The 20,583-nt window shown below is 42.5% G+C and overlaps 1 protein-coding gene across 4 annotated transcripts in view; it reads right to left on the bottom strand.

Annotated features, from left to right (window-relative positions):
• Positions 1 to 20,583, bottom strand: part of ENTREP1 (endosomal transmembrane epsin interactor 1) — a 185,163-nt gene that overhangs the window by 135,739 nt on the left and 28,841 nt on the right. For all 4 annotated transcript variants that reach the window (XM_086961243.1, XM_086961244.1, XM_086961245.1 and 1 more), the window contains exon 3: positions 6,853 to 6,963. In XM_086961243.1, coding sequence (XP_086817369.1) covers positions 6,853 to 6,963 — 111 coding nt within the window. The remainder of the gene's footprint in view (positions 1 to 6,852; positions 6,964 to 20,583) is intronic.

Raw genomic sequence — 20,583 nt, 5'->3', positions numbered from 1 at the left:
ATATCCAGATTGCAGTCCTGGATCATTAAGTTAATCTCTAGAGAGTGTTTTGGTAACGACCTACAATTAAGAAGTGCCTTGCTAAGTTGGCTCAAGGCCTGTTCCCCTGTTTTATTCCCCTGGATGAATTTGGGACACCGATTACATTGCCTAAATGGGCTCTCCGACCTATTTAACAAACAACAAGACGGGCCTTCCATATGTCTTAATTAATTGGATGGCATTGGCATGCGGACAAAAATAGTACATTATCAGTAGATCTAGTGTAGGGCATGTTAAGAAGGAAGCCTTCAAACAAGGCCCCGATGTGCACTGAGATCATAGGTGGTGGCTATTCTGTACAGAGGACAGATAGGTTCACTGTTCTTCAGTATGCATACTGTTCAACTGCGGAGCTCTTGGGACTCTCCAGGAAACTCCAGGCTGATGATCTTACTGTCTATGGCTTGTGAAAACGCTTGAGGGTTTGCACTGGCTGCACCTCAATCTTGTCTCAAGAATTACAATTAATTAATTATGATAAAGAACGTCTATGAAACTTTTAGACTTGAATTTAATGAATAGTCAACCTGATGATATGACTTTTTATTTCCTGAGGCTCTGTAAGATGATTCAACTAACTATATGAGACTCTCTCTATTTCTTTATGTTAGCTTAACTTTGACGTGATGTTTACTTGAAGACATTGGAGAGGGTCAACATTTCTTGCAATCACTGGTGTCAATGTCTTCACACATTCTCAATCAAGAGCAAGGTAATATTTCTTACCTTCTGGGAAGTAAGCATATATGAATATATGAAGCACAAGGCCAGCAAGTAAACCTATCCCTTTCTTTTCAGAAGGCATTTCCTCTCAAACCAAAATCCACCCTTGATATGGCTTGTAAATATATAATAAAATTAAAGGAATTGATGTTGCATAACAAGCACTTGTATTATGCTTCTCTATAACATATTCTTCAGACAACAAATCGTTGAACACCACCGTGCCACTAGTGCATGTTCCTGGTGGTGACCATGAAGTGTTTTTTATTAATCCTCCTTTTCACATGTTTATCTCCCTTTAATAACTCCATACTCTGCTTCACTGGGGACCATCCTCTTGAATGGCCTTTCCTTTGACAGTATTGTGCTGCACACTGGCATCACCTTTTAATTTTAATAGATGTAATGTTAGCAATTTCAATGATCACCTGTATTCTTGTTCTGTCGTGCCAACAGTGAATCTAATTTCATTGCTCTCTTTTGAAAAGTATTACTTGTATTTTCTGAGGCAGCTTCCACTATCAAAAACTAAAAACCTATGTCATACCAAACCTGATAAGAACCACTTTCAAGTTTCTAAATACCTAATTATTTCTCTGCTAAACCAGAATTGTAAAATGTATGGAAAGTCTTATCAAATAGTCTCTCCAAAAGCTTACATTTTATAATTCATAATGATCAAACAGGAATCATGAAATGTAGATTTCCTTCTTATAATAATAGAACAATTGCTCATGGTATTTTTAATTCCAACTCCTACAATGTAAGGCTACATTAAACAATTATGGATTTTAGCTTTAGATGCTGAGAAAGCATTCAACAAAATTCGTTGGCAATTTTTATTTACATCCAGGCATTGTTTTCAGCTTTGACAAGCATTTATTAATATGGTTAAAGCTTCATATATCAAACCTAATGCTAAAATATATGTAAATGGTGCATCATCAGGCTCCTAAATTACTTTCAGGCAGTAGACAAGGTTGTGCCTTATCACCACGATTACTTTTATTTGCAATTGAACCTTTCTAATGTTCAATTCGTAATTCTGAAAAGCAACAAAGGCATTAAAACTGCGGATGCAACTCTTAAAATGTTGGCATATGTTGATTGAAAATCCACCTTTTACATTGCCACATATTTTACAAATCACAAATGATTATTCTAGGGTCTCTGGGTATACTTTAAATGTGCCTCTTTGCACCCCAGAGATGGTAAAACAGCAATACCCAAAGGCAGCTCATCTGAAGGGGGAGAAATCTCACCTGCCCCCCACCTCTTTTTGAGTGGAGGCAACACAGGGTGCCTCTCCACCTGCTAAGCAGGCACAGGCAGAGTGATGTGATGAAATACCGTGAGCCATCATCAATGATGTGAAAATCACCCTGGAATCTAAATTGTACACACTGATAATAGATATGGGGGCAATTACGGGTCAATCTCAGTCAGGGTGGAAGCGAACTAATCTACTCATGCTGGAAATGCTCTACTGCTTGTTGGTGATGCAGTCTTAAATCAAAGCTCTGCAGGCAGAGGTCTCCATGCTGTGTGACAGGGTAGAGGATGCAGGGGGCTGGTTGTGTCAGAACAACATCTGGCTGGTGGTACTCCTGGAGGGGGCAGAACGCCCTAACATGGAACTCTTTTTGGAGACTGGCTGCTCCACCCTGTGCTAAGAGATCTACATTCTTCTCAGTGGAGAGGGCCCATAGAGTCCCGGGAAGGGACCCTACTTCAGGGTCCCCACCAAGCTCAGCTCATCTCTTCAACTATCTCGACCGTAACTACATTCTACAAGTTGCAAGAACCAAGGGATCATGGCAGATTGGAAATGGATTGGTGAACATTTACCCAGATTATACTGAAGAGGTTCAAAGCAAAGCAAAGCAGTGCCCCTTCATGACCATTAAACAGAAATGGCGACAACTGGGACTGAAATACTCTCATGATCCTGGCTAACCTGCAGATTGTGGACAATAATACCACACTCTTTTTCATGTCACTGATGAACACTTAGGAATGGCTGGAGACATAAAGGATGTTCCCAACACCCCATAATATGCAGCCAGATGAGAGCTACGGACACCCATGCTCAAGATGACAATCACGTAAACCACCCAGGGGCAAGCCCACAAGAGAACAGGTTACACAAGAGCATGCCAAGGAATTCACAGGACTGGAATCTAGACACAGTCTATCCTTCAGGTCTCCCAGCCCGAGGCCGGCTCCCTGGAATGGGAGCTGGCCTTAGCTTTCGAGAACATTACAATTGAACTATGATAAAGTCCTGTTCTCACTCCTATGACATAGGATAAAGTGATACGAAATCGGGTACATTATCCTAAGGGTTACTGACAGACTATCACCTCTAGAGAGCTGGGGTGGGGAAATGGAGCCCTCTTCACTGACTTGGGGGAGGGCCTGGACGACATGTGCTGACACCTCGCTACGTTCCATCAGAGTGCACCCCCGATTCCAGATCGAACAAACTCTTTTGTTTACAGTTGCAAGTTATATTTGGTTGTGGGCTTGTTATTGTCCTGACTAGAAAGAGTGAGTTGGGGCACCAGTTTTGAGTTTTCTTTCCTTGGAACTACAGCATCATGTCACGAACATTAGGTGGGAGGTAGACTTGCACAAAGGGCAGCAGGGGCTCAGCTCCTGGGGATGTCGGACAAAATGGAGACGCACCATGACAGTATGCACAATAGACTATTTACCCAAATACAAAATTAGCTCTTGGAATGTCTGGGGCCTAGACACACCTAGGCGCTGCCACTTGATACACTCTTACCTGCGCATTACTCGCTTACATTGCTTACCTGCAGGAGACACACATGACTGCTCATAACTTTTCTAATCTGGATAATATGGCTCCCACTTGGAATGAAGAATTATCTATTAAATTAAACTTGGTTAAATGGCAAAAAACGTGTTAAATAGTACTGGTGTACATCTGGTTGCTATACACCAAACCAATGTTTTGGTATTATATAAATGTTTAAGGATAAGGATTCTGGAAAAGTTACATAAAGTGTAAGTTCTGATTCTGCATTGAGCTGGCATTACAAAAATGAAAACAGTCTTTAAAATGTGTTCTTTTGATTATACAGTTATATTTGAATTTTGAAGAAATGTTTGAAAATTATTTGTAACTTTCTGCATATCACTGATACTTATGTGTTAAAATAATACTTTTGAAACTGTGGAAAGTAGTTCTTTTTCTGAAATCCAGGCTAATTTATTTTATTTCTTTATTTCTACTGCTATTAAAGCTTTCTCATCTAAATGGAAAAATGCTAACCTACTATCGGAACATGTTTGGTGGATTAGGATTCTTTTTTACAGGAAGGGTGCACGCCTAGCTTTGTCTACAATTCAGAAAATACTTTGCTCAGTAATTATTTTGGCAATTACTTTATGTATTTGTTTTAATATATGTTTAAATGTATTTATGAATTAACTCATCTTTTTAGATATCCAATATAGTTAGTGAAAATAAACACAATTATTTATTGATTGTTGTTCTTATATTATGCATATTGTGAGCCCACTTTTTCTGCTTTAGTTTCTTTTTCTTTTAGAAAATAATAATGTTTTCAAATTGTGTTTCTTATTATATTTACTAAATTTAGATCATTTGCATTTTATGTTTTTTGTATTGTATTTCTTGTTTGTTTCACATAAAATTAGTAATAAGTAAATTTGAGCACAAAAACAAAAAGCAATCACTAGAGATGTTTGTTTCCAGTATCCCCTCCAAAAATGAGCAGTGGGGGACATTATCTCTCAGGTCCTGCATTTACTGAAGGCCCCACACTCATGCTACAACATATTTATTAACAGACTTGAAAAACAAATGAATGGTCACTCCGTCCCGCCAGAAGAGTATCGCATAAGAAATAGTAAAAGGACTAAATTACAGCAATCCACAAGGACGGAGTGAACATCCTGGTTCGGGAAATACAGCTTTGTTTTAATATCAGGGAAATAAACTGGAGCAACATGTTGTTTTGAAATGAACGAACATCACAACAGGGAAATGTGCATTAATTGTGACTAAAAGTGCGTATTTAAATTTCATAGATGTACTGCTGTAGTGCATTGTGGGTTTTATAGTTTTTCTCGTTCAGCAAGTAGTGTTTTTGCATAACGATGGCGAGAGCATTACGAGAGTAGTACCAATCAGGGAAAAGCTTGTTGGAAGGGGAATGGTTTAAAAACAGGAGAAATACTGAATAGCCACACTATGTGAGATGGGAGGAGTATGAAGGCTCTTCGTTTGTAGCAGGTATGTTAATGTCCGCTTAGACAAACTGTTGTTGCAGTATATAAAAATATCGGGTCATGTTAAGGGACCTTCTCGTTCTCGAGATAAGGAGGGAGGTATATAAACATTGGATAGTGATATTTGTACACGCTAGAACATGTAGCCAAAGCACAACTTTTTGGGTAAAACAACCATGGGTCACATACATTAGGCGAAGCACGGTGGAGATTATAGGTTCACATTCAAATTAGGTAACAAAAAAATGTGTGGTCTAGCATAGGGGGTGAGTTGATTCGTATCCTCTGTTTAGATTGTATGCCAAATTCAGCACTATATCCTTAGCAGCATATTGAAGGGAAGATAGAGTAAACAGGCAACTATGTTTATTTAAATCATTTATTTGTTGTCAATCAGGAATTCACAGATCATGGATTTTTTAAAATATTAATGTTGATGCACATTATATACTGTTTAAATAATTGTACATAAATGCTATAACGGTGTTGAGTTCTGTAACAATGACATGTGTTTATTGTTATTTTATAGTGTCCCCTGACGAAGGGGCTTTTAGCCCCGAAATGCATTGGGTTTTAAATAAACACTGCGTGGAACGAACCTTTGCCACTGTCATGTTTAAGCGAGAGGCTCGGATGGGCACAGTTTATGCGTGAGAAGCTTGGAAAATTGGCAACCAATCCCGTTTGTGGAGAACTGAATAAATTGGAAATAATAAAAAGTGAAAAAAACGAGAATAGAACATTGACAAAAAAACACAGAAAAGTAAATGATGGATTAACTTTTGAATGGCCACGAAGGCTTTCAGTTGCTGTGCATCTGACTTGGGGCGAGTGATCGCCTCATCTTACCCTAATAGTTATAAGCCTCATGAACCATTATAATAATGGTTGGTGAACCCGGGTTGAGTCCAGGACCCGATACCGACTGATCCGGTACTCGTCCCATCCGAAGCAACAATCGAATTTTCGAGCGCCATGCCTGGTCACGATTTTTGGTGACCTCTAGAAACCCGTAACTCAACCCGGGTTCACCAACCATTATTATAATGGTTCATGAGGCTTATAACTATTAGGCATTTATGAAATGTCCTGATGATGATCCCAGCCATCTAAATGTGGGATCGAAACGCCGTCGACCAATTCTTGTGCCATATACAATGTGTAAACCATGTACTGTGTTGATGTAATGGTGCATTCCTGAATATCTGTTCACATTGAGATCTAATGAACAACTGAAGCTTTTTTGCCTAAAAAGCCCTTTCTGTCTCACTTTGAATGTACTAAAGGGTTTTTGTGTAATTGAGGTACACGCTTGTGCCCCACACTGTCGAGAGTGTCGAAGGATATTCTCTGTGTATTTTGCTTTATACTGTAAATATACTTCCTGACCTCTGTCTGGCTGGACAAGTCACTTTAATACAGAATCCACTGTGTCTGTATTCATTTACATGATTCTTTCTTGGACAGGACCATTGTTGTTTTCAAAAAATGCCTGGTTTTCAGACACGTAATTCAATTTCGGTCAAGCATTCTTTATACTTTCAATTTATCAGTTTCATGTTCACGGTCATAGCCTACACAACCTGCTTCTAAAAGCGGATGCAAGTACCTGAAACCCTGGTTGGGGCTGCAATTTTGATACAGCAGCATATTGTAATCAAGTAGAAATATTTGCATTTTATATTGAAATTTTTATTCTTTAGGAAGTACAGTATTGGTCATCTTAAGCTTCAACACCAATAGAAATGTATGACCAGGGTGAAAATATAATGGCTATAAGTGTCCTTCTCTCTCAATGCTCACCAATTGACAGCTTGTCATGCTAGAGACAAACTGAGCTCCTTGGCATCCAAGAATAAATCCTGCCAGGTTTAGAAGAACACAGACCACTGACAGCAAAACAAAGAGGTTAACCTGCAAGAACAAAACATACAGAATGAGTACATACACAGCAGTCAAAACAAAATCAATCAAATTGTTTCAGAATAAAATACTTTATACTATAATTTCTGGATTGCAGGCTAATGCACAGTATTGCTAGTGAACCTACTTCAAATCTTCATGCAGGCTAGCATTGCTAGCACACTAATTTATAGTAGCACACTTTATTCATAGTTCCCAGGGTGTTGGGTGAACTCTGTTAGGCATTCTGTTTCCATGAATTGGAGGCATCAGTGCCATCTGTATTACAAAAGGGGCCACACAAGCATCTGCAGTCCCTTCTGCAAATCCAAAGTGCACCGGATCTCATAAAGCGGGCACAAACATCCGCTGCGTCTCCAGGGCTCTTGTGAAATACATCCCCGGGCGAGCAACATAGTAAACAGTTACTTCAGGTGCCCAGAGCTGTGGATGACTAACATCTATGTGATGTTGTTGCTATGACTTAAGGCTTTGAGGGGACTTCAATGTCAACTGCGCCTTACATAACCCTCCAAGTTCCGACCCCATGCTCAAATTTCTTTCACAGCCACAGGATCTTTATTTAAATACGCAGTCACCCATGTACTTTGCCATTGGTGTTAAGGGGTAAGATTTCCAAGCTGAATGAGGGAAACCCCAAAAGATGCTTTTTCACATAAATGACAAAGAAACCCATTCCTTTCTAGGTGCCCTCATTCACTAATTGAGGTAGAATGTTATAACCCTTCAGCAGAATAACCTGTAAGACTAATGTTTTCATAATTCCCGACCATGGAGCGGTATTCTTAATTGGATGGATAGAACTCTGGTTCATTGGCTGGGAATGTTCAGAATGTATAAAGCTCAATATGAATCCAAAGTGCAACAACAAATATGATTGTAGGAAGTTGGCTCTTTATATAGTAGACCGAAAACGAGGTACACTGTGTAAAGAGTCCAGGCAACACCCAGTTGGTTTACAGAGACACGAATGATAACCCAAATGCTCTCTTTTGTGGTTGTGTGGGTGAGCAGTTGGGCTTATCAAAGGGTATTGCTAAGCACTTGTACTCACAGAGGCAATAAATGAGACACGCACTCGAGAATAAATCCAAAATCAATTTACAAAAATACTTCGTATTTTATGTAAACTTTGATACCAAGAACTTCTCTATCAAGTATGTAATTTTTTTAATATGATTTTTTACCAGTAAGTGAATAGTACACTTAAATTAGTCTTTATGCAGCAATGCTTCCCCATGGGAGAAAAGGCTTTGTTGCATACAGTTATTTGCGATCAGTTTCTGGAGGTCTCCTTCTGGACTTAGGGTTGTATGGGGCCAAGGTCTAAAGTTCCATAAGAAGTTACTTGCTATTTGCCCTGGGCGTCCGGATGCAGACGTGCTGGATGGGTTGGTAGCTGTGCATGCTACACCGGTAGGAAGAAGTGAGGCCACCTACATACAGGCTGCACAGAGGACTTAGGTATAAGTGCAGGAGCTCCAAGGGGGTCAGGATTGCCAGCTAACTTCTCAATTTAGGGACGTTACAGGGAGTGACAGGTAGTAGCCGATGGGCCACTTACCTTTATGGTGTCTACGCCCTCTATTTGATCACTTTCTATGGGAAGTGAGCATAACCTTGTCCCAAAGAGCTTAATTCCTTCAAAGATAAAATGGTGGAATATTAAAAATGGTATCAAAATCAGGAACCCCACCTTAGTGGTGGTACTAGCCTGAAAGGGGGGCATGCCTCCTGACTAGCTAATTTTCCTGCCTTTCTGGTGCCAAATGGGCCTGAGGCAGAGGGTGTAATTTGCCCTGTCTGGGGGAGCCTTGGGTGGCATATCAAAGGTGGCAGAGGCCTTTGAAACCTCCAGCCTTGATATGCTGATCACTTAGCCGTCCTGCTGGGAGGAGGTGACAACACTTCTGGCCGGAGCAGGCATTCTTTCTTCCTTCAGGGAGCGTGGCCTCTTGCTTGCAGGGGTCAGAAACTTGTTTGTGGCGTCAGGCTGGGCTACATCAGTCAGCCGCACACTAGTAGTCAGTAGGTTTTCAGTGGGCACCTCTAATATGAGATTTTTGATACCAAACATCACTCATTTCAGTGAAGCCATCATGTGGCTTGGGAAGTCATAAATATCAGTATCTAGCACATGTACTCAATATGGCTTCCCTGGTCACTTGTAATATCTAAGAATCAACTTAGGCTTCACATGGGCTAATCTGCTCATGCAGATATGTCCTCACATGCAGTACAGTGCACCCTGCCTTAGCGCTCTCAGGCCTGCTGTGGGATGACTTACCTATACAGCGTGCAGAGGTGTGTCATGTCGGGTCTTCACTTTTCTCTGCATCATGGCATGCACACTGCAATGGCAGTTTGCATGTTGGTGCTAAGTGATCTCTTAGGGTGGCACAATACCTGCTTGTTATAAAGGAGACACTGGACAGGTATGAATAAGGAAACTCCTTTATTGAAGTATATTCAACAGTAGGCAATCATCAATGGCATTAAACGTCCACAGTAGCTCCATCTTACGTCCCACCATCCTCGACTGTTATAGAACCAGAACACAGATTCTCATTCCGTCACAGCTCAAGAAGCATAGGGACACAAGCGCGAGGCCGTGGGCACGATGCACCAACAAAGACATAACAATGCTGCAGCCCTTAGAGACCCTCTTTAGCCTACTTGCCCCATGTACCATGGGTACTGTTTACTAGGGACGTACAGGGGGTGCTAAAGGTATTGGGGCACAATTGAACAGTCTGAGGGAAAGAGATCTGGCACTGGGACCTGGTCAAATAACAGGCAAAAAGTGGAGGTGACCATGTCAAAAAGGGGAACTTTCCTGCACCTCGGGTACAGGAATACAGCAGAACCAAGGAACAAGTAAATGAATGCATTCTGTCTGTAAATCACAATATTGAATGGAGACCAGGCAACGACCTCTAGTGACTGCATTTTTTCACATAAGAAAACAAGTATCAAGGTACACTGTTCGTGTGGCAAAAATGGAAAAAAACAGGCTTGTTATTGTTTTTGCTTGATTGATTGCGCGTGTACATTCTGGTTGAAAAACACCTGGATTATTCATTAAATCGGGGTACATAGAGTCTCACTAGTTAATTGTTTCGCACTGTGCAGTGCAGAGTCAAGGCTTAGATGTTAGTCCTGCGTGGTACAATAACAACTTGCATTTGACGTGGCTCTTTGTACTGTTTTTACAAGCAGTGGAAAAAACAAGTGATACTTTTACTATTCAGTGTATCGATATGGTAAGAAGGAAAAACTGAGTGACCTATATGGTTTAGGAGGCACACAGACGCCTGCAGTTAGAAGTAATCTCCCAGGAAAGCACAGACTAACTCACTGGTTTTGTGTCTGGCAACTTGGAGTAGTCTCCCTCTTTTGTAAAGACCCACACCTGCAAAATACGCTCCCTTTTAGTATGTTAGTCACACACCCTGTAGTACAGCGTTACTCAAAGACAGTGAGTCTCAAACCTTGGTGCACGGTCATGGGTGTTAAGTCTGATTATTCCCATCCTGAGGGGTATGTAGGGTGGGAGTCACCTGGTCTCAATCAATAGCTGTATGTCTGACAGCTTACCATCAAGCACGGCCGGTACAGGTAAGAGCAGTGGGGCGGGCGGGAAAGTCGATATACGAAGGAATAGGGAAAATAAAATAAAAAATAAATAAAACCACGTACCCTGCACTCGCCGCATCGCCGACTCGTAAGTGGTTTTATTTATTTTCTTATTTTATTTTCCTTCCCTATCCCTTTGGGTGTTGAATAAAAAAACTATTATTCCAATCTGCACCCAGGAAATGTGTGGTCTTCCATTTTTGCCCGTTTTATCCAGGTACATAGTGGGGCTTTATAAGTCAGAAGAATCAGATTGGCATATATTTATTGTGAACCTTTTTTCTAAGAGATCTGAAGCAATGAACCACTGTATTAGGACAGCTTCCTCATGTTTGTTCCTGGTGAGTTTAATTTCAGAGTTCATCCAAGCAGCGGGCTACATGTTGGGGTGCTGGTGGAATTTTAGTGGAAAGTTGAGGCAGCCTCTAGTGATAACCTTTCTTTTCACTGAGGTTGTATGTGGTAGGGCATAAGTAGAAATCATACATTTTGACACCAGTCCCTATTCTATTTATATAAGGCTTTAAGTAGTGGCTGCTCTAGATCTATTTCTCTCTGTGGAAGGGGAGATTAGAGGGTAACAACCCGAAATTGGATGAGATTACCGATGGGTTACTTCAAAACCCTTCTTGGCTTTACTACTTTGGAAAACAAATTTGAGCCCTTGACCAATAGAGTTTTGTGTAACCCTCTTATATCAATGACAATATTTGGAGTAAACCAAGTTTGAGTAGAGGTGGGGCATTTTGAGACCCCTAAACCTTGTTATTTTGATTGCTAATGATTTGAAAAGATATCACGTTTGGTTCAAGAAAGATTTTCTAATGCTGGGCCAGAGTTAGTCCCTCGTTTATTCTTTCCTTGGATGCTGGGTTACTAGCTAAAATGCAAAAGTGTTGGTGCTGCTCTGCAGGGGATGTCGCTGATACAAAGGATCAGGGCACCTGCAAAGTATTAAAGCTCCGTGTGGAGGTATTTTTTAGGTTATGGACATCATATGTAGGAGAAAAAAGTATTCAGTCACTAAATGCTAGGTAAATGTACAGCCTTTTTGTTCAGTCAGGTCTGGAAGGCATTGCAAATCTTCACATTTTTCCCAGGGTTGTGGAAGAGAGTATAGGCGTCCTTCAAATCAAATCAAAAAATATGTGATTACTAAAATAGAACTAAATCAGAACACGTTGTCACAACACCATTAGTGCTTTCTCTAAAAGACTGGTGAGGTGGAATAAAAAATAGGTCAGTTCCCTTCACTGTTATACTATGGTAGAAAACAAATTCCTGTTCACCTAAAAACATATTATTTGAAGCAGTGCAGGAATATATTTCAGCTCAAGGTTCTTTTCAGCCTCATGCATTTTCCCTTCTCTACGAGGCTACTATTCCCTCCCACCCCCAAAAAGAACAAAACCTTCCAATATTTGCCTGAGGCCCCCACCTGCCCTTAGGAGCACAGCATTTGGGGAATTCAGCACCGCTACTCGACAACTGGGGATTAGTTGTCTACTCGACAGTTCAGTTCAGTTGTCTACTCGATAACTGGATTGTTTAGCTCTTCTCTGAGTATTTGGAACAATACAGTCAAATACTTTGTTCTCTTCCTTGAATGGTCCCCACTTCTCTGGTGTCTCTTGTCCATGCGCGTTACCCCTTCTCTACTCTCTTCACGCCAAATATTTGCCTTCTCTTCAAACACTCTTTTTCCAGATCCTCCCTCTTCTGATGGGTCAAGTGATGGGTCAAGCAGTTACAGAATCTGGGTTTGTCCTCCAATCAGGCCAGAAGCTGTGCTCCTGACCTTCCTTCCACTTGAAGCACACTGTCCCAGTCTGTTCTGTTTTACCCGACTTCCTGTTGACAGGGAATTGTTCCTAAAAAGGGAAAGCTAAAATCAACAACACAATGGATCTGGGATTCGTCATCATCCTGCCTACTATCTACAGTCTCTTTGTTATTCATTTGACACTACATAACCTCCCATCCCATCACGGGAGGCTTAGTGAATGTAGTGCAACTGTATAGTATATTTACAAATGGGGAGAGTATAATATGCTATTTTTCACCATTGCTCAGTGTGGGGATGGGACACAATTCCTGAGAGGCTCATTATCGGATGGTTAAAACACAATAAATAAGCCTTGTGAAGATGGCATCAGTTAATTTCTTCTGTAGACACTGGCTATAATGGAATATGTGAGGCATTAAGCAGTATTTTCTCAAGTACACTCTGGTAATAAATGTGTGACTGCCAATTCATAAGCACAATTCTTGTAGGTAATGTTTCATTGGGCCACATTTATTTTCATAGTAGGTATGTGTGTGTGTGTGTACTATTGATACACAGCACTTTATAAGATAAGTAGGAAGCAGAAATGGATTATGACAATAGAAAAAGTAGGCGAGATGGCATAAGAAGGGAGCATTATAGAAACCATGAATTTTAAGCAGGATAGGTATAAACCTCTTTCATTTGACCTGTGAGTATACCGGTGTAACTGTGTGCATTAATACATACAATTTTTGTTCAGCCTCATGATGGTTTTAGGAGCAGAGCCACGGTCAGTTACTCCAATGAGCAGCATACTATTTATGAATAGGAATGGGATCTGCCCAATTAAGTAGAGGGTTTATATTTACAAATAATTGAAAGCAGGCCTGTCATGTGATCAAGACCATGGTCAGCCGGCCCTAGGGCACCCCATTTGCATATACACTGGGGTAATTCATTATGCTTTCTTGAGACATTAACTAATCTGATACACAACAAGCCATTTTACTAATGGAAGACAATGCCATAGTAATGTCCCTACATCTCCTGCACAGCAGATGGTGTGGATATGACACCTAAAGAACAGGGTACTACTTGGACTCAACCATGTTGCCCTGGGAGTGGTCCTCTTTGGTCTCCTCCATGTGTCTTGACAATGTAACTCACTAGTGTCTCGCCTCACTCTTTTGGCGAAAGTCACAAAGACGGTGCTTTCGACCAATACATGGAGGCGCAGGATTTTAGATGTACCACAGCATATATTTGCACGCATATGATGTCAGACAACACTGCCGGGATCCTTGAGGGATTGGTGCCATGGGATCAGTATTTATCGGCCTGAAAGATTGTTGGACCCTATTGGACTTGGCCCTTCCTGCTGGGTCATCCCTAAACTTTTTGCCTTTTTCCTCTTATATTTCCTCTGACCTGTTTTTGTTGGTTTAGGACTCTGGGCACGTTACCACTGCTTACCAGTGCTAAAGTGCATATGCTCTCCCTGTTGAAAATTGTTACATTGATTGGTGTCCATGTTTGGCTTATTTGGTTTACTGTCAGTCCCTAGTCAAGTGCACCAGGAGTGCCAGGGCTTGTAAATACAAATACTGCTAGTGGGCCTGCAGCGCTGGTTGCGCCACCCACAGAAGCAGCCCTTTCAAATGTGTCTAGGGTCTGCCACTGCAGAACCTGCGTGCAGTCTGGTACTGTCATGCTGGCTGGGCAGGTGCACACACTTGTCAGCCTCAAAACCTTCCCTTTGCTTCATATTAGTCACCCCTATGGTAGGCCCTAGGGCAGGGTGCATTGTAAGTGTAAGGTAGGACAAGCCCTGATGTGTGTGGCATGTCCTAATAGTGAATTACAGCCAATTTCGTTTTTCACTATTGTAAGGCTACCTGTTCTCTTAGGCCAAGAGAGGCTGCTGGAATCATTACACCCTATAATCCCAGCAGGCTCAGGGAACATGGTAGAAAGTCAAGTTTAGTATGCCTGAACTCAGAATAATACAATACTTCTTTTAGTAAAGTTTATTTTAATATCCTGTGTTGGCAAATGCTACTTTTAGAAAGTTAGCATTTGCTTGCCTAACCATTTCAGCCTGCCTCTGCTAGGATGTGTATCTGCTGTCTGGGTTGCGTGAGTGACAGGGCTGGGTGATGACAGGTGGTGAATGCAAGGATTACACCTTAGTGGGAGGTGGGAGTGCCCCTGGACTCTGAATAAGCTGTGCTCTGCCAACACAATGCTGGCTCCGCCCCCTGGGGAGCGACTGATGACTCTGCCCGACACCTGGCCCAGGAAGAGGGAGGACTGTCAACAAGGTACTCCTGGCTGTACTTGTCATCTGCATGCTGGCTCTAACTCCTGCGGAGCATCTGATGTGCCTGCCCCTCACACTGAAAGGAAAAGCCAGGAACAGCACAACAGAGTGCTTCAAAACTGAAATAGGCTATGCAAAGGCCCCCCTGGCCTGAAAGAACAAAATAAATGTCCTATAAAAGAAGGAGCCCTGCTCCCAAGAAATTAGATACTGTTGACGCCAAGAAGAAACTCTGCCCGAAGAGAAGGACCTAGGAAAGCTGCATGGAGAAGTACTGTCTCTAAGCCTGAGTGACTTGCCTGTGGTGGGTGCCTTGCTGCTGGAAGGAGAGAAAAGAAAGACTAGAAGAAACTTTGCTTTATTTTCAACTTGGCAAATTTGCTTAATAAGATGCCCCAGATGCCCTGCTGCAAGTCATCATGGCCCTCGTCCTCTCCCGCCTGGATTTCTCAAATTCCATCTACTACGGTTTGCCTAAATCTTCCATCCATAGGCTGCAAATCATTCAAAACCAGGCGGCGAGACTGGCCCTCGGGATACCGAAATGGCAGTCTGCCAAACCCCTCCTTATCAAATTGCACTGGCTCCCTGTCAGGCTGAGGGCAGCCTTTAAGCTTGGCTGTCTTATTTTCAAATCTCTTTCCGGTTCTTGTCCTGCTTTCTTGAAATCTCTCATCCGGCCCTACTGTCCCCCTCGCAATCTCAGATCATCACACCTACACCTCCTGGCTGTCCCCCCCATCAAACTTTGTAGATCTGGTGGTCGGAGATTTGCATACCTTGGCCCCAAACTCTGGAACTCTTTCCCTTCCCCAGTCAAGACTTCCAATACTCTCATCCAATTCCGTAAATCATTAAAAACCTGGCTTTTCCCTCAATCTAGCTAAAATCCCTCTGTTCCCTCAGCATCCAATCAGCGCCAGGAAACCCACGGTGACAGTGCGCTTTACAAGCACCCCCCTTAACAAGATCTCCAAGGGCTTGCATCTGAACTTGCCCCCTGAACTGCGCCCCAGGAACAGGGATCGCTATCCCCCCCGGAAGAGGAACAACTGCTGTGTATTATCGACCCTGCATCGCTGCCCTAAAGACCCCGTGCTAACCCCTGTCCTGCAGAGCACCGTGAATTCCTGCTGCCAAGCCGCAGCTTGCCCCGCAAAGGTCAGCACTGTCTGACCTCAGCACCGTGACTGGCTCACCGAGCGGAAGAAACAATGCAAAGCAGAGGACCTGTCCAGTCCGATCACCGCCTTCTGCTGCCCCCGCGCCATGGAAAGTAAAGAAAAGACGGACTAGCAGTAGGGGTTCGCATCCTGAAGAAAAGCCCTGCAGAAAACCTCGAAGTCTGCTCCACCCCTCTCCAGGCAACCCCAGGACTCAGCCCTTGTGAGCCTGTGTCCCCCTGAGCACTGCCAGCCTGAAGGAAAGGGACCCCGTGACCCCCACATCACCCCACCCTCCAGGACGACACTGCAACGCCGGACAACAGCGTAGAGCCGTCCACACCGAACCAACATCAAGAGCCAAGGTATTGTGCGCTGTGAACGGATGAGCAACCTTTTGCTGTCTCCCCGAGGCTGGTACGCCTCATAGTGCGCTTTTAAAACTGTTTACCGCTTACGCCTGTTCGCTGGTTTGCCTTCCGCTTCGCTCTAGTGCCTCGTGGAGCGCTTCGCATTCAGTGCGCAACGTACTGTGTTCCCTGGAGGCTGGTCCGCCTTCTGCTTCGCTGCAGACTGTGCGCACCGTACTCACCAGCAAGAGGCATACGCTGCAACCAGGCGCTGAGAACAGTGCGCTTGGGATACGGTTGCTGGTACGCCTCGCACCTGCCTTCCTCAGTGTTCGCGACGTACGCTGGCTCACTTGAGAAGCGCAGCTTTGGTAGGGCACCTCCGCTGAAGCCGTACGGACTGTACGAGAGCGCTGCGAAGCGCACCAAGCCCAGCAAACTGCTTAGAAAGGCGAAACCTTGCCTGTTAAGACCTGAACATTGCTAAAAAGAACTGTGGCATTCTAAACAAGTAACTGGAACCATTTCTTGAAAGTGAAAAGACTGTATTTATAAGCCTGCTTGAAATATACATAAAGGAGATATATTTTTACACAACCTACAGTCTAGTGTCATTGTGTGGTGGGTTAGTGGTTGTTGTGTGTGATACTGCAAATGTTTAACCAGATGTGCTCCCAGAGATTAGCCTAGACTGCTTGTGCCACACTACCTAGAGGGTGAGCAGGGGTTATTTCTGCGAGTAATCCTTTGCCCTGACTTAGAGGAGAGGGTCCCTGCTTGTCGCCAGTGCTGCACTGCGCCAACCAGAGACCCTCAATTCTAACAACCCTCTAACAGCAGAGGGAAGTCTGATGCTAGGGGTGCAGGCAAGTACCTCTCTTGACGAAGTAAGTGCCAGGTACCACTTCTTCAAAATTTACTTTTTCACTCAATACTTTAAAATATTTCTAATCACGTTTCCATTGTTATTTGACCCCTCCCATCAATAGTGTGTGATACAGGGAGGTATTACCAACCCCCTGCTAAGAGGCAAATTGCAAATTGACATAGGGTAAGATAATTATTCAGTCTATACTTGTGAGGAGCGTACATATCGAATCATTGGATATTCTATTCACCAAGCTTGTGATACTGACTATTGTGCTGTGCAGTGTGTCACGTGGGTGATACACACGAGGGACATGTACCTATATGTGATGAGACATTGTCTTTCAAATTAATGATATGTTTGTTTATCCGATATTGCCTTAATGATAACAATAATAATCATGAGGAAATACCAGATTACTTTTTTCCTTCTCCCTATATCTTTTAATACCTGCAGGTAAAATTGAGTTGGTAACCGGGATCATAGGTCCTGATGAAGGTAATTAATTGACCCAGGCCAGTCTTCATATATGGCCAAAACATGTTAACATTGCTTGGTGTGGGAATGATTACGATTCTTGAACACCATATTTGTTTTTAACTTATCAGTGGCTCCTACAATTAATTGACCAGGGTACATCACCAGGTAACTATACCATTTGTTATTCAATAGGGAACCCATTATAATGACATTCTCACACAACTTGAAATCCCATAATAGGTTAAGCCTATCCTAGGGCTTTATGTGACCCAGGATGCAGGACGGAACCCTGTGATGAAGCATGCCAAAGAGGGTTTCAAATCCTATTCCCTGTTACACCTATACGAATTGGTACAGTGTAGCGCTAACTTCCTTGTGTTGATTCATTATATTATTTTGCTTTATGTTAAATTCTCTAGGAAAGATGTATAGTATGAACCATAATCTCCTCTCAACCAGCGTTAATATTCATGTTGAAAACAGGCTATCATCCATAGTAGGTCTTCTGGCAGTATCAAACTTTAGGGGTTTGTATCGACTAAACAATTAGCTATGGCCAAAATTTCCATGTGTACCCCTCAGGCATGGAGCACCAAATGAGTACACTGATTACAACTTGCAGTAAGAAAATAGGGATTAGGGTAGTAGTTTCTAAACATGGCTTCAAAAAGCAGGCTCTCTGAAACTGTAGGATGTACCACTGTACACACATCACTATGAGTCACGTGGTTACAGAATCCGAGCAGCCAGACTCCATTAACCAAACACTATCCCAAGGCTAGAATGAAAAGGGAAACCATTGTGTTCCTCTCAGTGCAGAAATGGGCTTGGCTAAAAGGGTCAGACTAACTGATGATGACATCATGTCACAGGACCAGTTGGCACAGGGGTAGAGGAAGAGCTCATCCATTCACATAATGTGCTAATTGTTATGTTCGGACGTGGATAGACGCGTGGTATCAAGGGAGCGCCGTGGAACAAATGCATAGGACTAGGAGACATGTGATGCATGAAAGAATGACAAGAATCAGAAAGCAATATGTACTTGACTAGATAGACAGCACTCTCTTAAGGTGTCACACATGGCATTGAGCCACACGATGGTCCTGGAGGGTGATGTGAATAGGAGATATGCAACAGCAAGGAAGCTAGAGATGGTTGAGAGAGGGATGCAGGAAAGAGGTGAAGGTAGAAAAAGAAGGGATGCAAAGGTGACAGATGGTGCATGGGAGGAAGGGCAAAAAATGGACAAACAGCATTTAAGATTTCCTATCAAATTTGCTCTGCCAAATGGGGAGGGGGGTCCCAACTGTTTTCATGTCTCAGCCCGACAACAAAAATTATGCCTGCACAGGCCACACCCGGTTTGGAGATTTGGGAAGCAGACAGAACAATTATTGCCAACTTAAAGGGAATATCTTGGTGCCCATTGACTGCCTTAAGGATTGATCTAGCTTCGGGCTGAAAATCAGACCGCGTCGACTGGGCTCCACATATGTGTTGCCTGTGTTTGTGGTACAAATGGGAGATTTCTTTCTTGATTAACTAACTCAAGGACTTGATGAACTACAGCGTATTCTATTCTCTTCCATGTTTTGGGGAACATGAAAATGGTGCCCACGCCTATTATCCCTGAGCTAAGGAAGCAACCTGAATCTATCAAGAAAGTGATGGAGCTTGTAGTAAAAATTAAACATAGTGATCTTGTATCAGGTACCAATTTTTTACTAAGCCCTCCGAAATTTAGCTGGTAAGTACTTGGAGCATAATTGTGTGGGAAACTGGACGCCTATGGCCACACGTGCATTCTTCTGTTGATACAACAGTAAAATTGTTGACTCCTTGGATGATTTTGCATTTGTGCATTTGTTGCACAAGGTTTAGAGGCGTCTGTGACTGAGGCCCATGCTGAATAAGGCAAACATTAGACACTTCGCACATGGAGCAAATCTTTGCTTGAGTTGTGTGGAACTCATACATCCTGCAAGTTGTGAAGGGAATTATCTGGAGAGCTTCGGAAATGAGAGCTTGGTGTGTACAGTACTAATAGTTTCAGTTAGGCTAATATTTGTATGTATTTGCCTTTTTCTGAGGTGTGTTTGTCTTTTTGATTGTCTGATTTCAGCATCACTCACGGGATTTTAGTATAGTCTTATTGTGATGTTTTCAACATTGTGTGTTCTAATATATTTTGAAATATACATTTAATATAGCTTGTGCAAATAAGGCTTTGATAGATATTCTTCGATTTGTTTATATCTTGTTTACATCTAGATATCTTTTGAATATTCCTGGAATCTGTCATCTTATCTCTTAGCATCACACAGTGTTCATATTTACAATGCCTATCACAAGAAGCAAGCATCTTTTCCATTACTCACTGCCTGATATTATTTGATACAAAGATTGAAAGGAGGGTTTGGTGACTAAGTGCTAAATGTAACTCCTTTGTATCAGATGCATTGATATGGCAGAGGTTAGGTAAAGGAAATAAAGACATAGGACAGCTTGTCACAAAAGTACAATCCCATAAATAAAATATCAGATTTCCTTTCTAATGTCACAGGTGGACATAAAGGCGAAATGTAGCCCTGGAGGTGTTTCCACAGTTAGTTAAGTGATTGTTCCTCTTTAGATCCTTAAAGCCCCACTGCTCTGTGCCTAGTTTTTGATCTCGCTGACGTTGCGTGTGTTTAAAGCACCGTTGTACTTCTTGTCTGATCTGCAAGGGACTGCTAGGTATTGTGATCGGATTTCAAGATGAACACAATTCAGGGGCAGACTTACAAGCCCCTTGCCCCACATTTGAGTCATTTTTAACATGGGAAAAATGACGCAAAAGTGGCGCAAGGGGCTTGTAAATCTGCCCCGCAGTGTTTAAAGACTGCAGGACAGCGCCTACAATGACGAAGCTCTCCACGCCAAGCCTGTGAATCACAAAGGTAAACTTACACGTTTGTGTAATTTTACTCTTTTTCCATAATCACAAAACTGCGATTTAATAATAACTTTCTGGCTGTGGAGAC

Source organism: Lissotriton vulgaris, chromosome 3_1, assembly GCF_964263255.1.
Source record: "Lissotriton vulgaris chromosome 3_1, aLisVul1.2, whole genome shotgun sequence".
Taxonomy (NCBI): domain Eukaryota; kingdom Metazoa; phylum Chordata; class Amphibia; order Caudata; family Salamandridae; genus Lissotriton; species Lissotriton vulgaris.
This window is presented reverse-complemented; position numbering and strand designations above follow the sequence as displayed.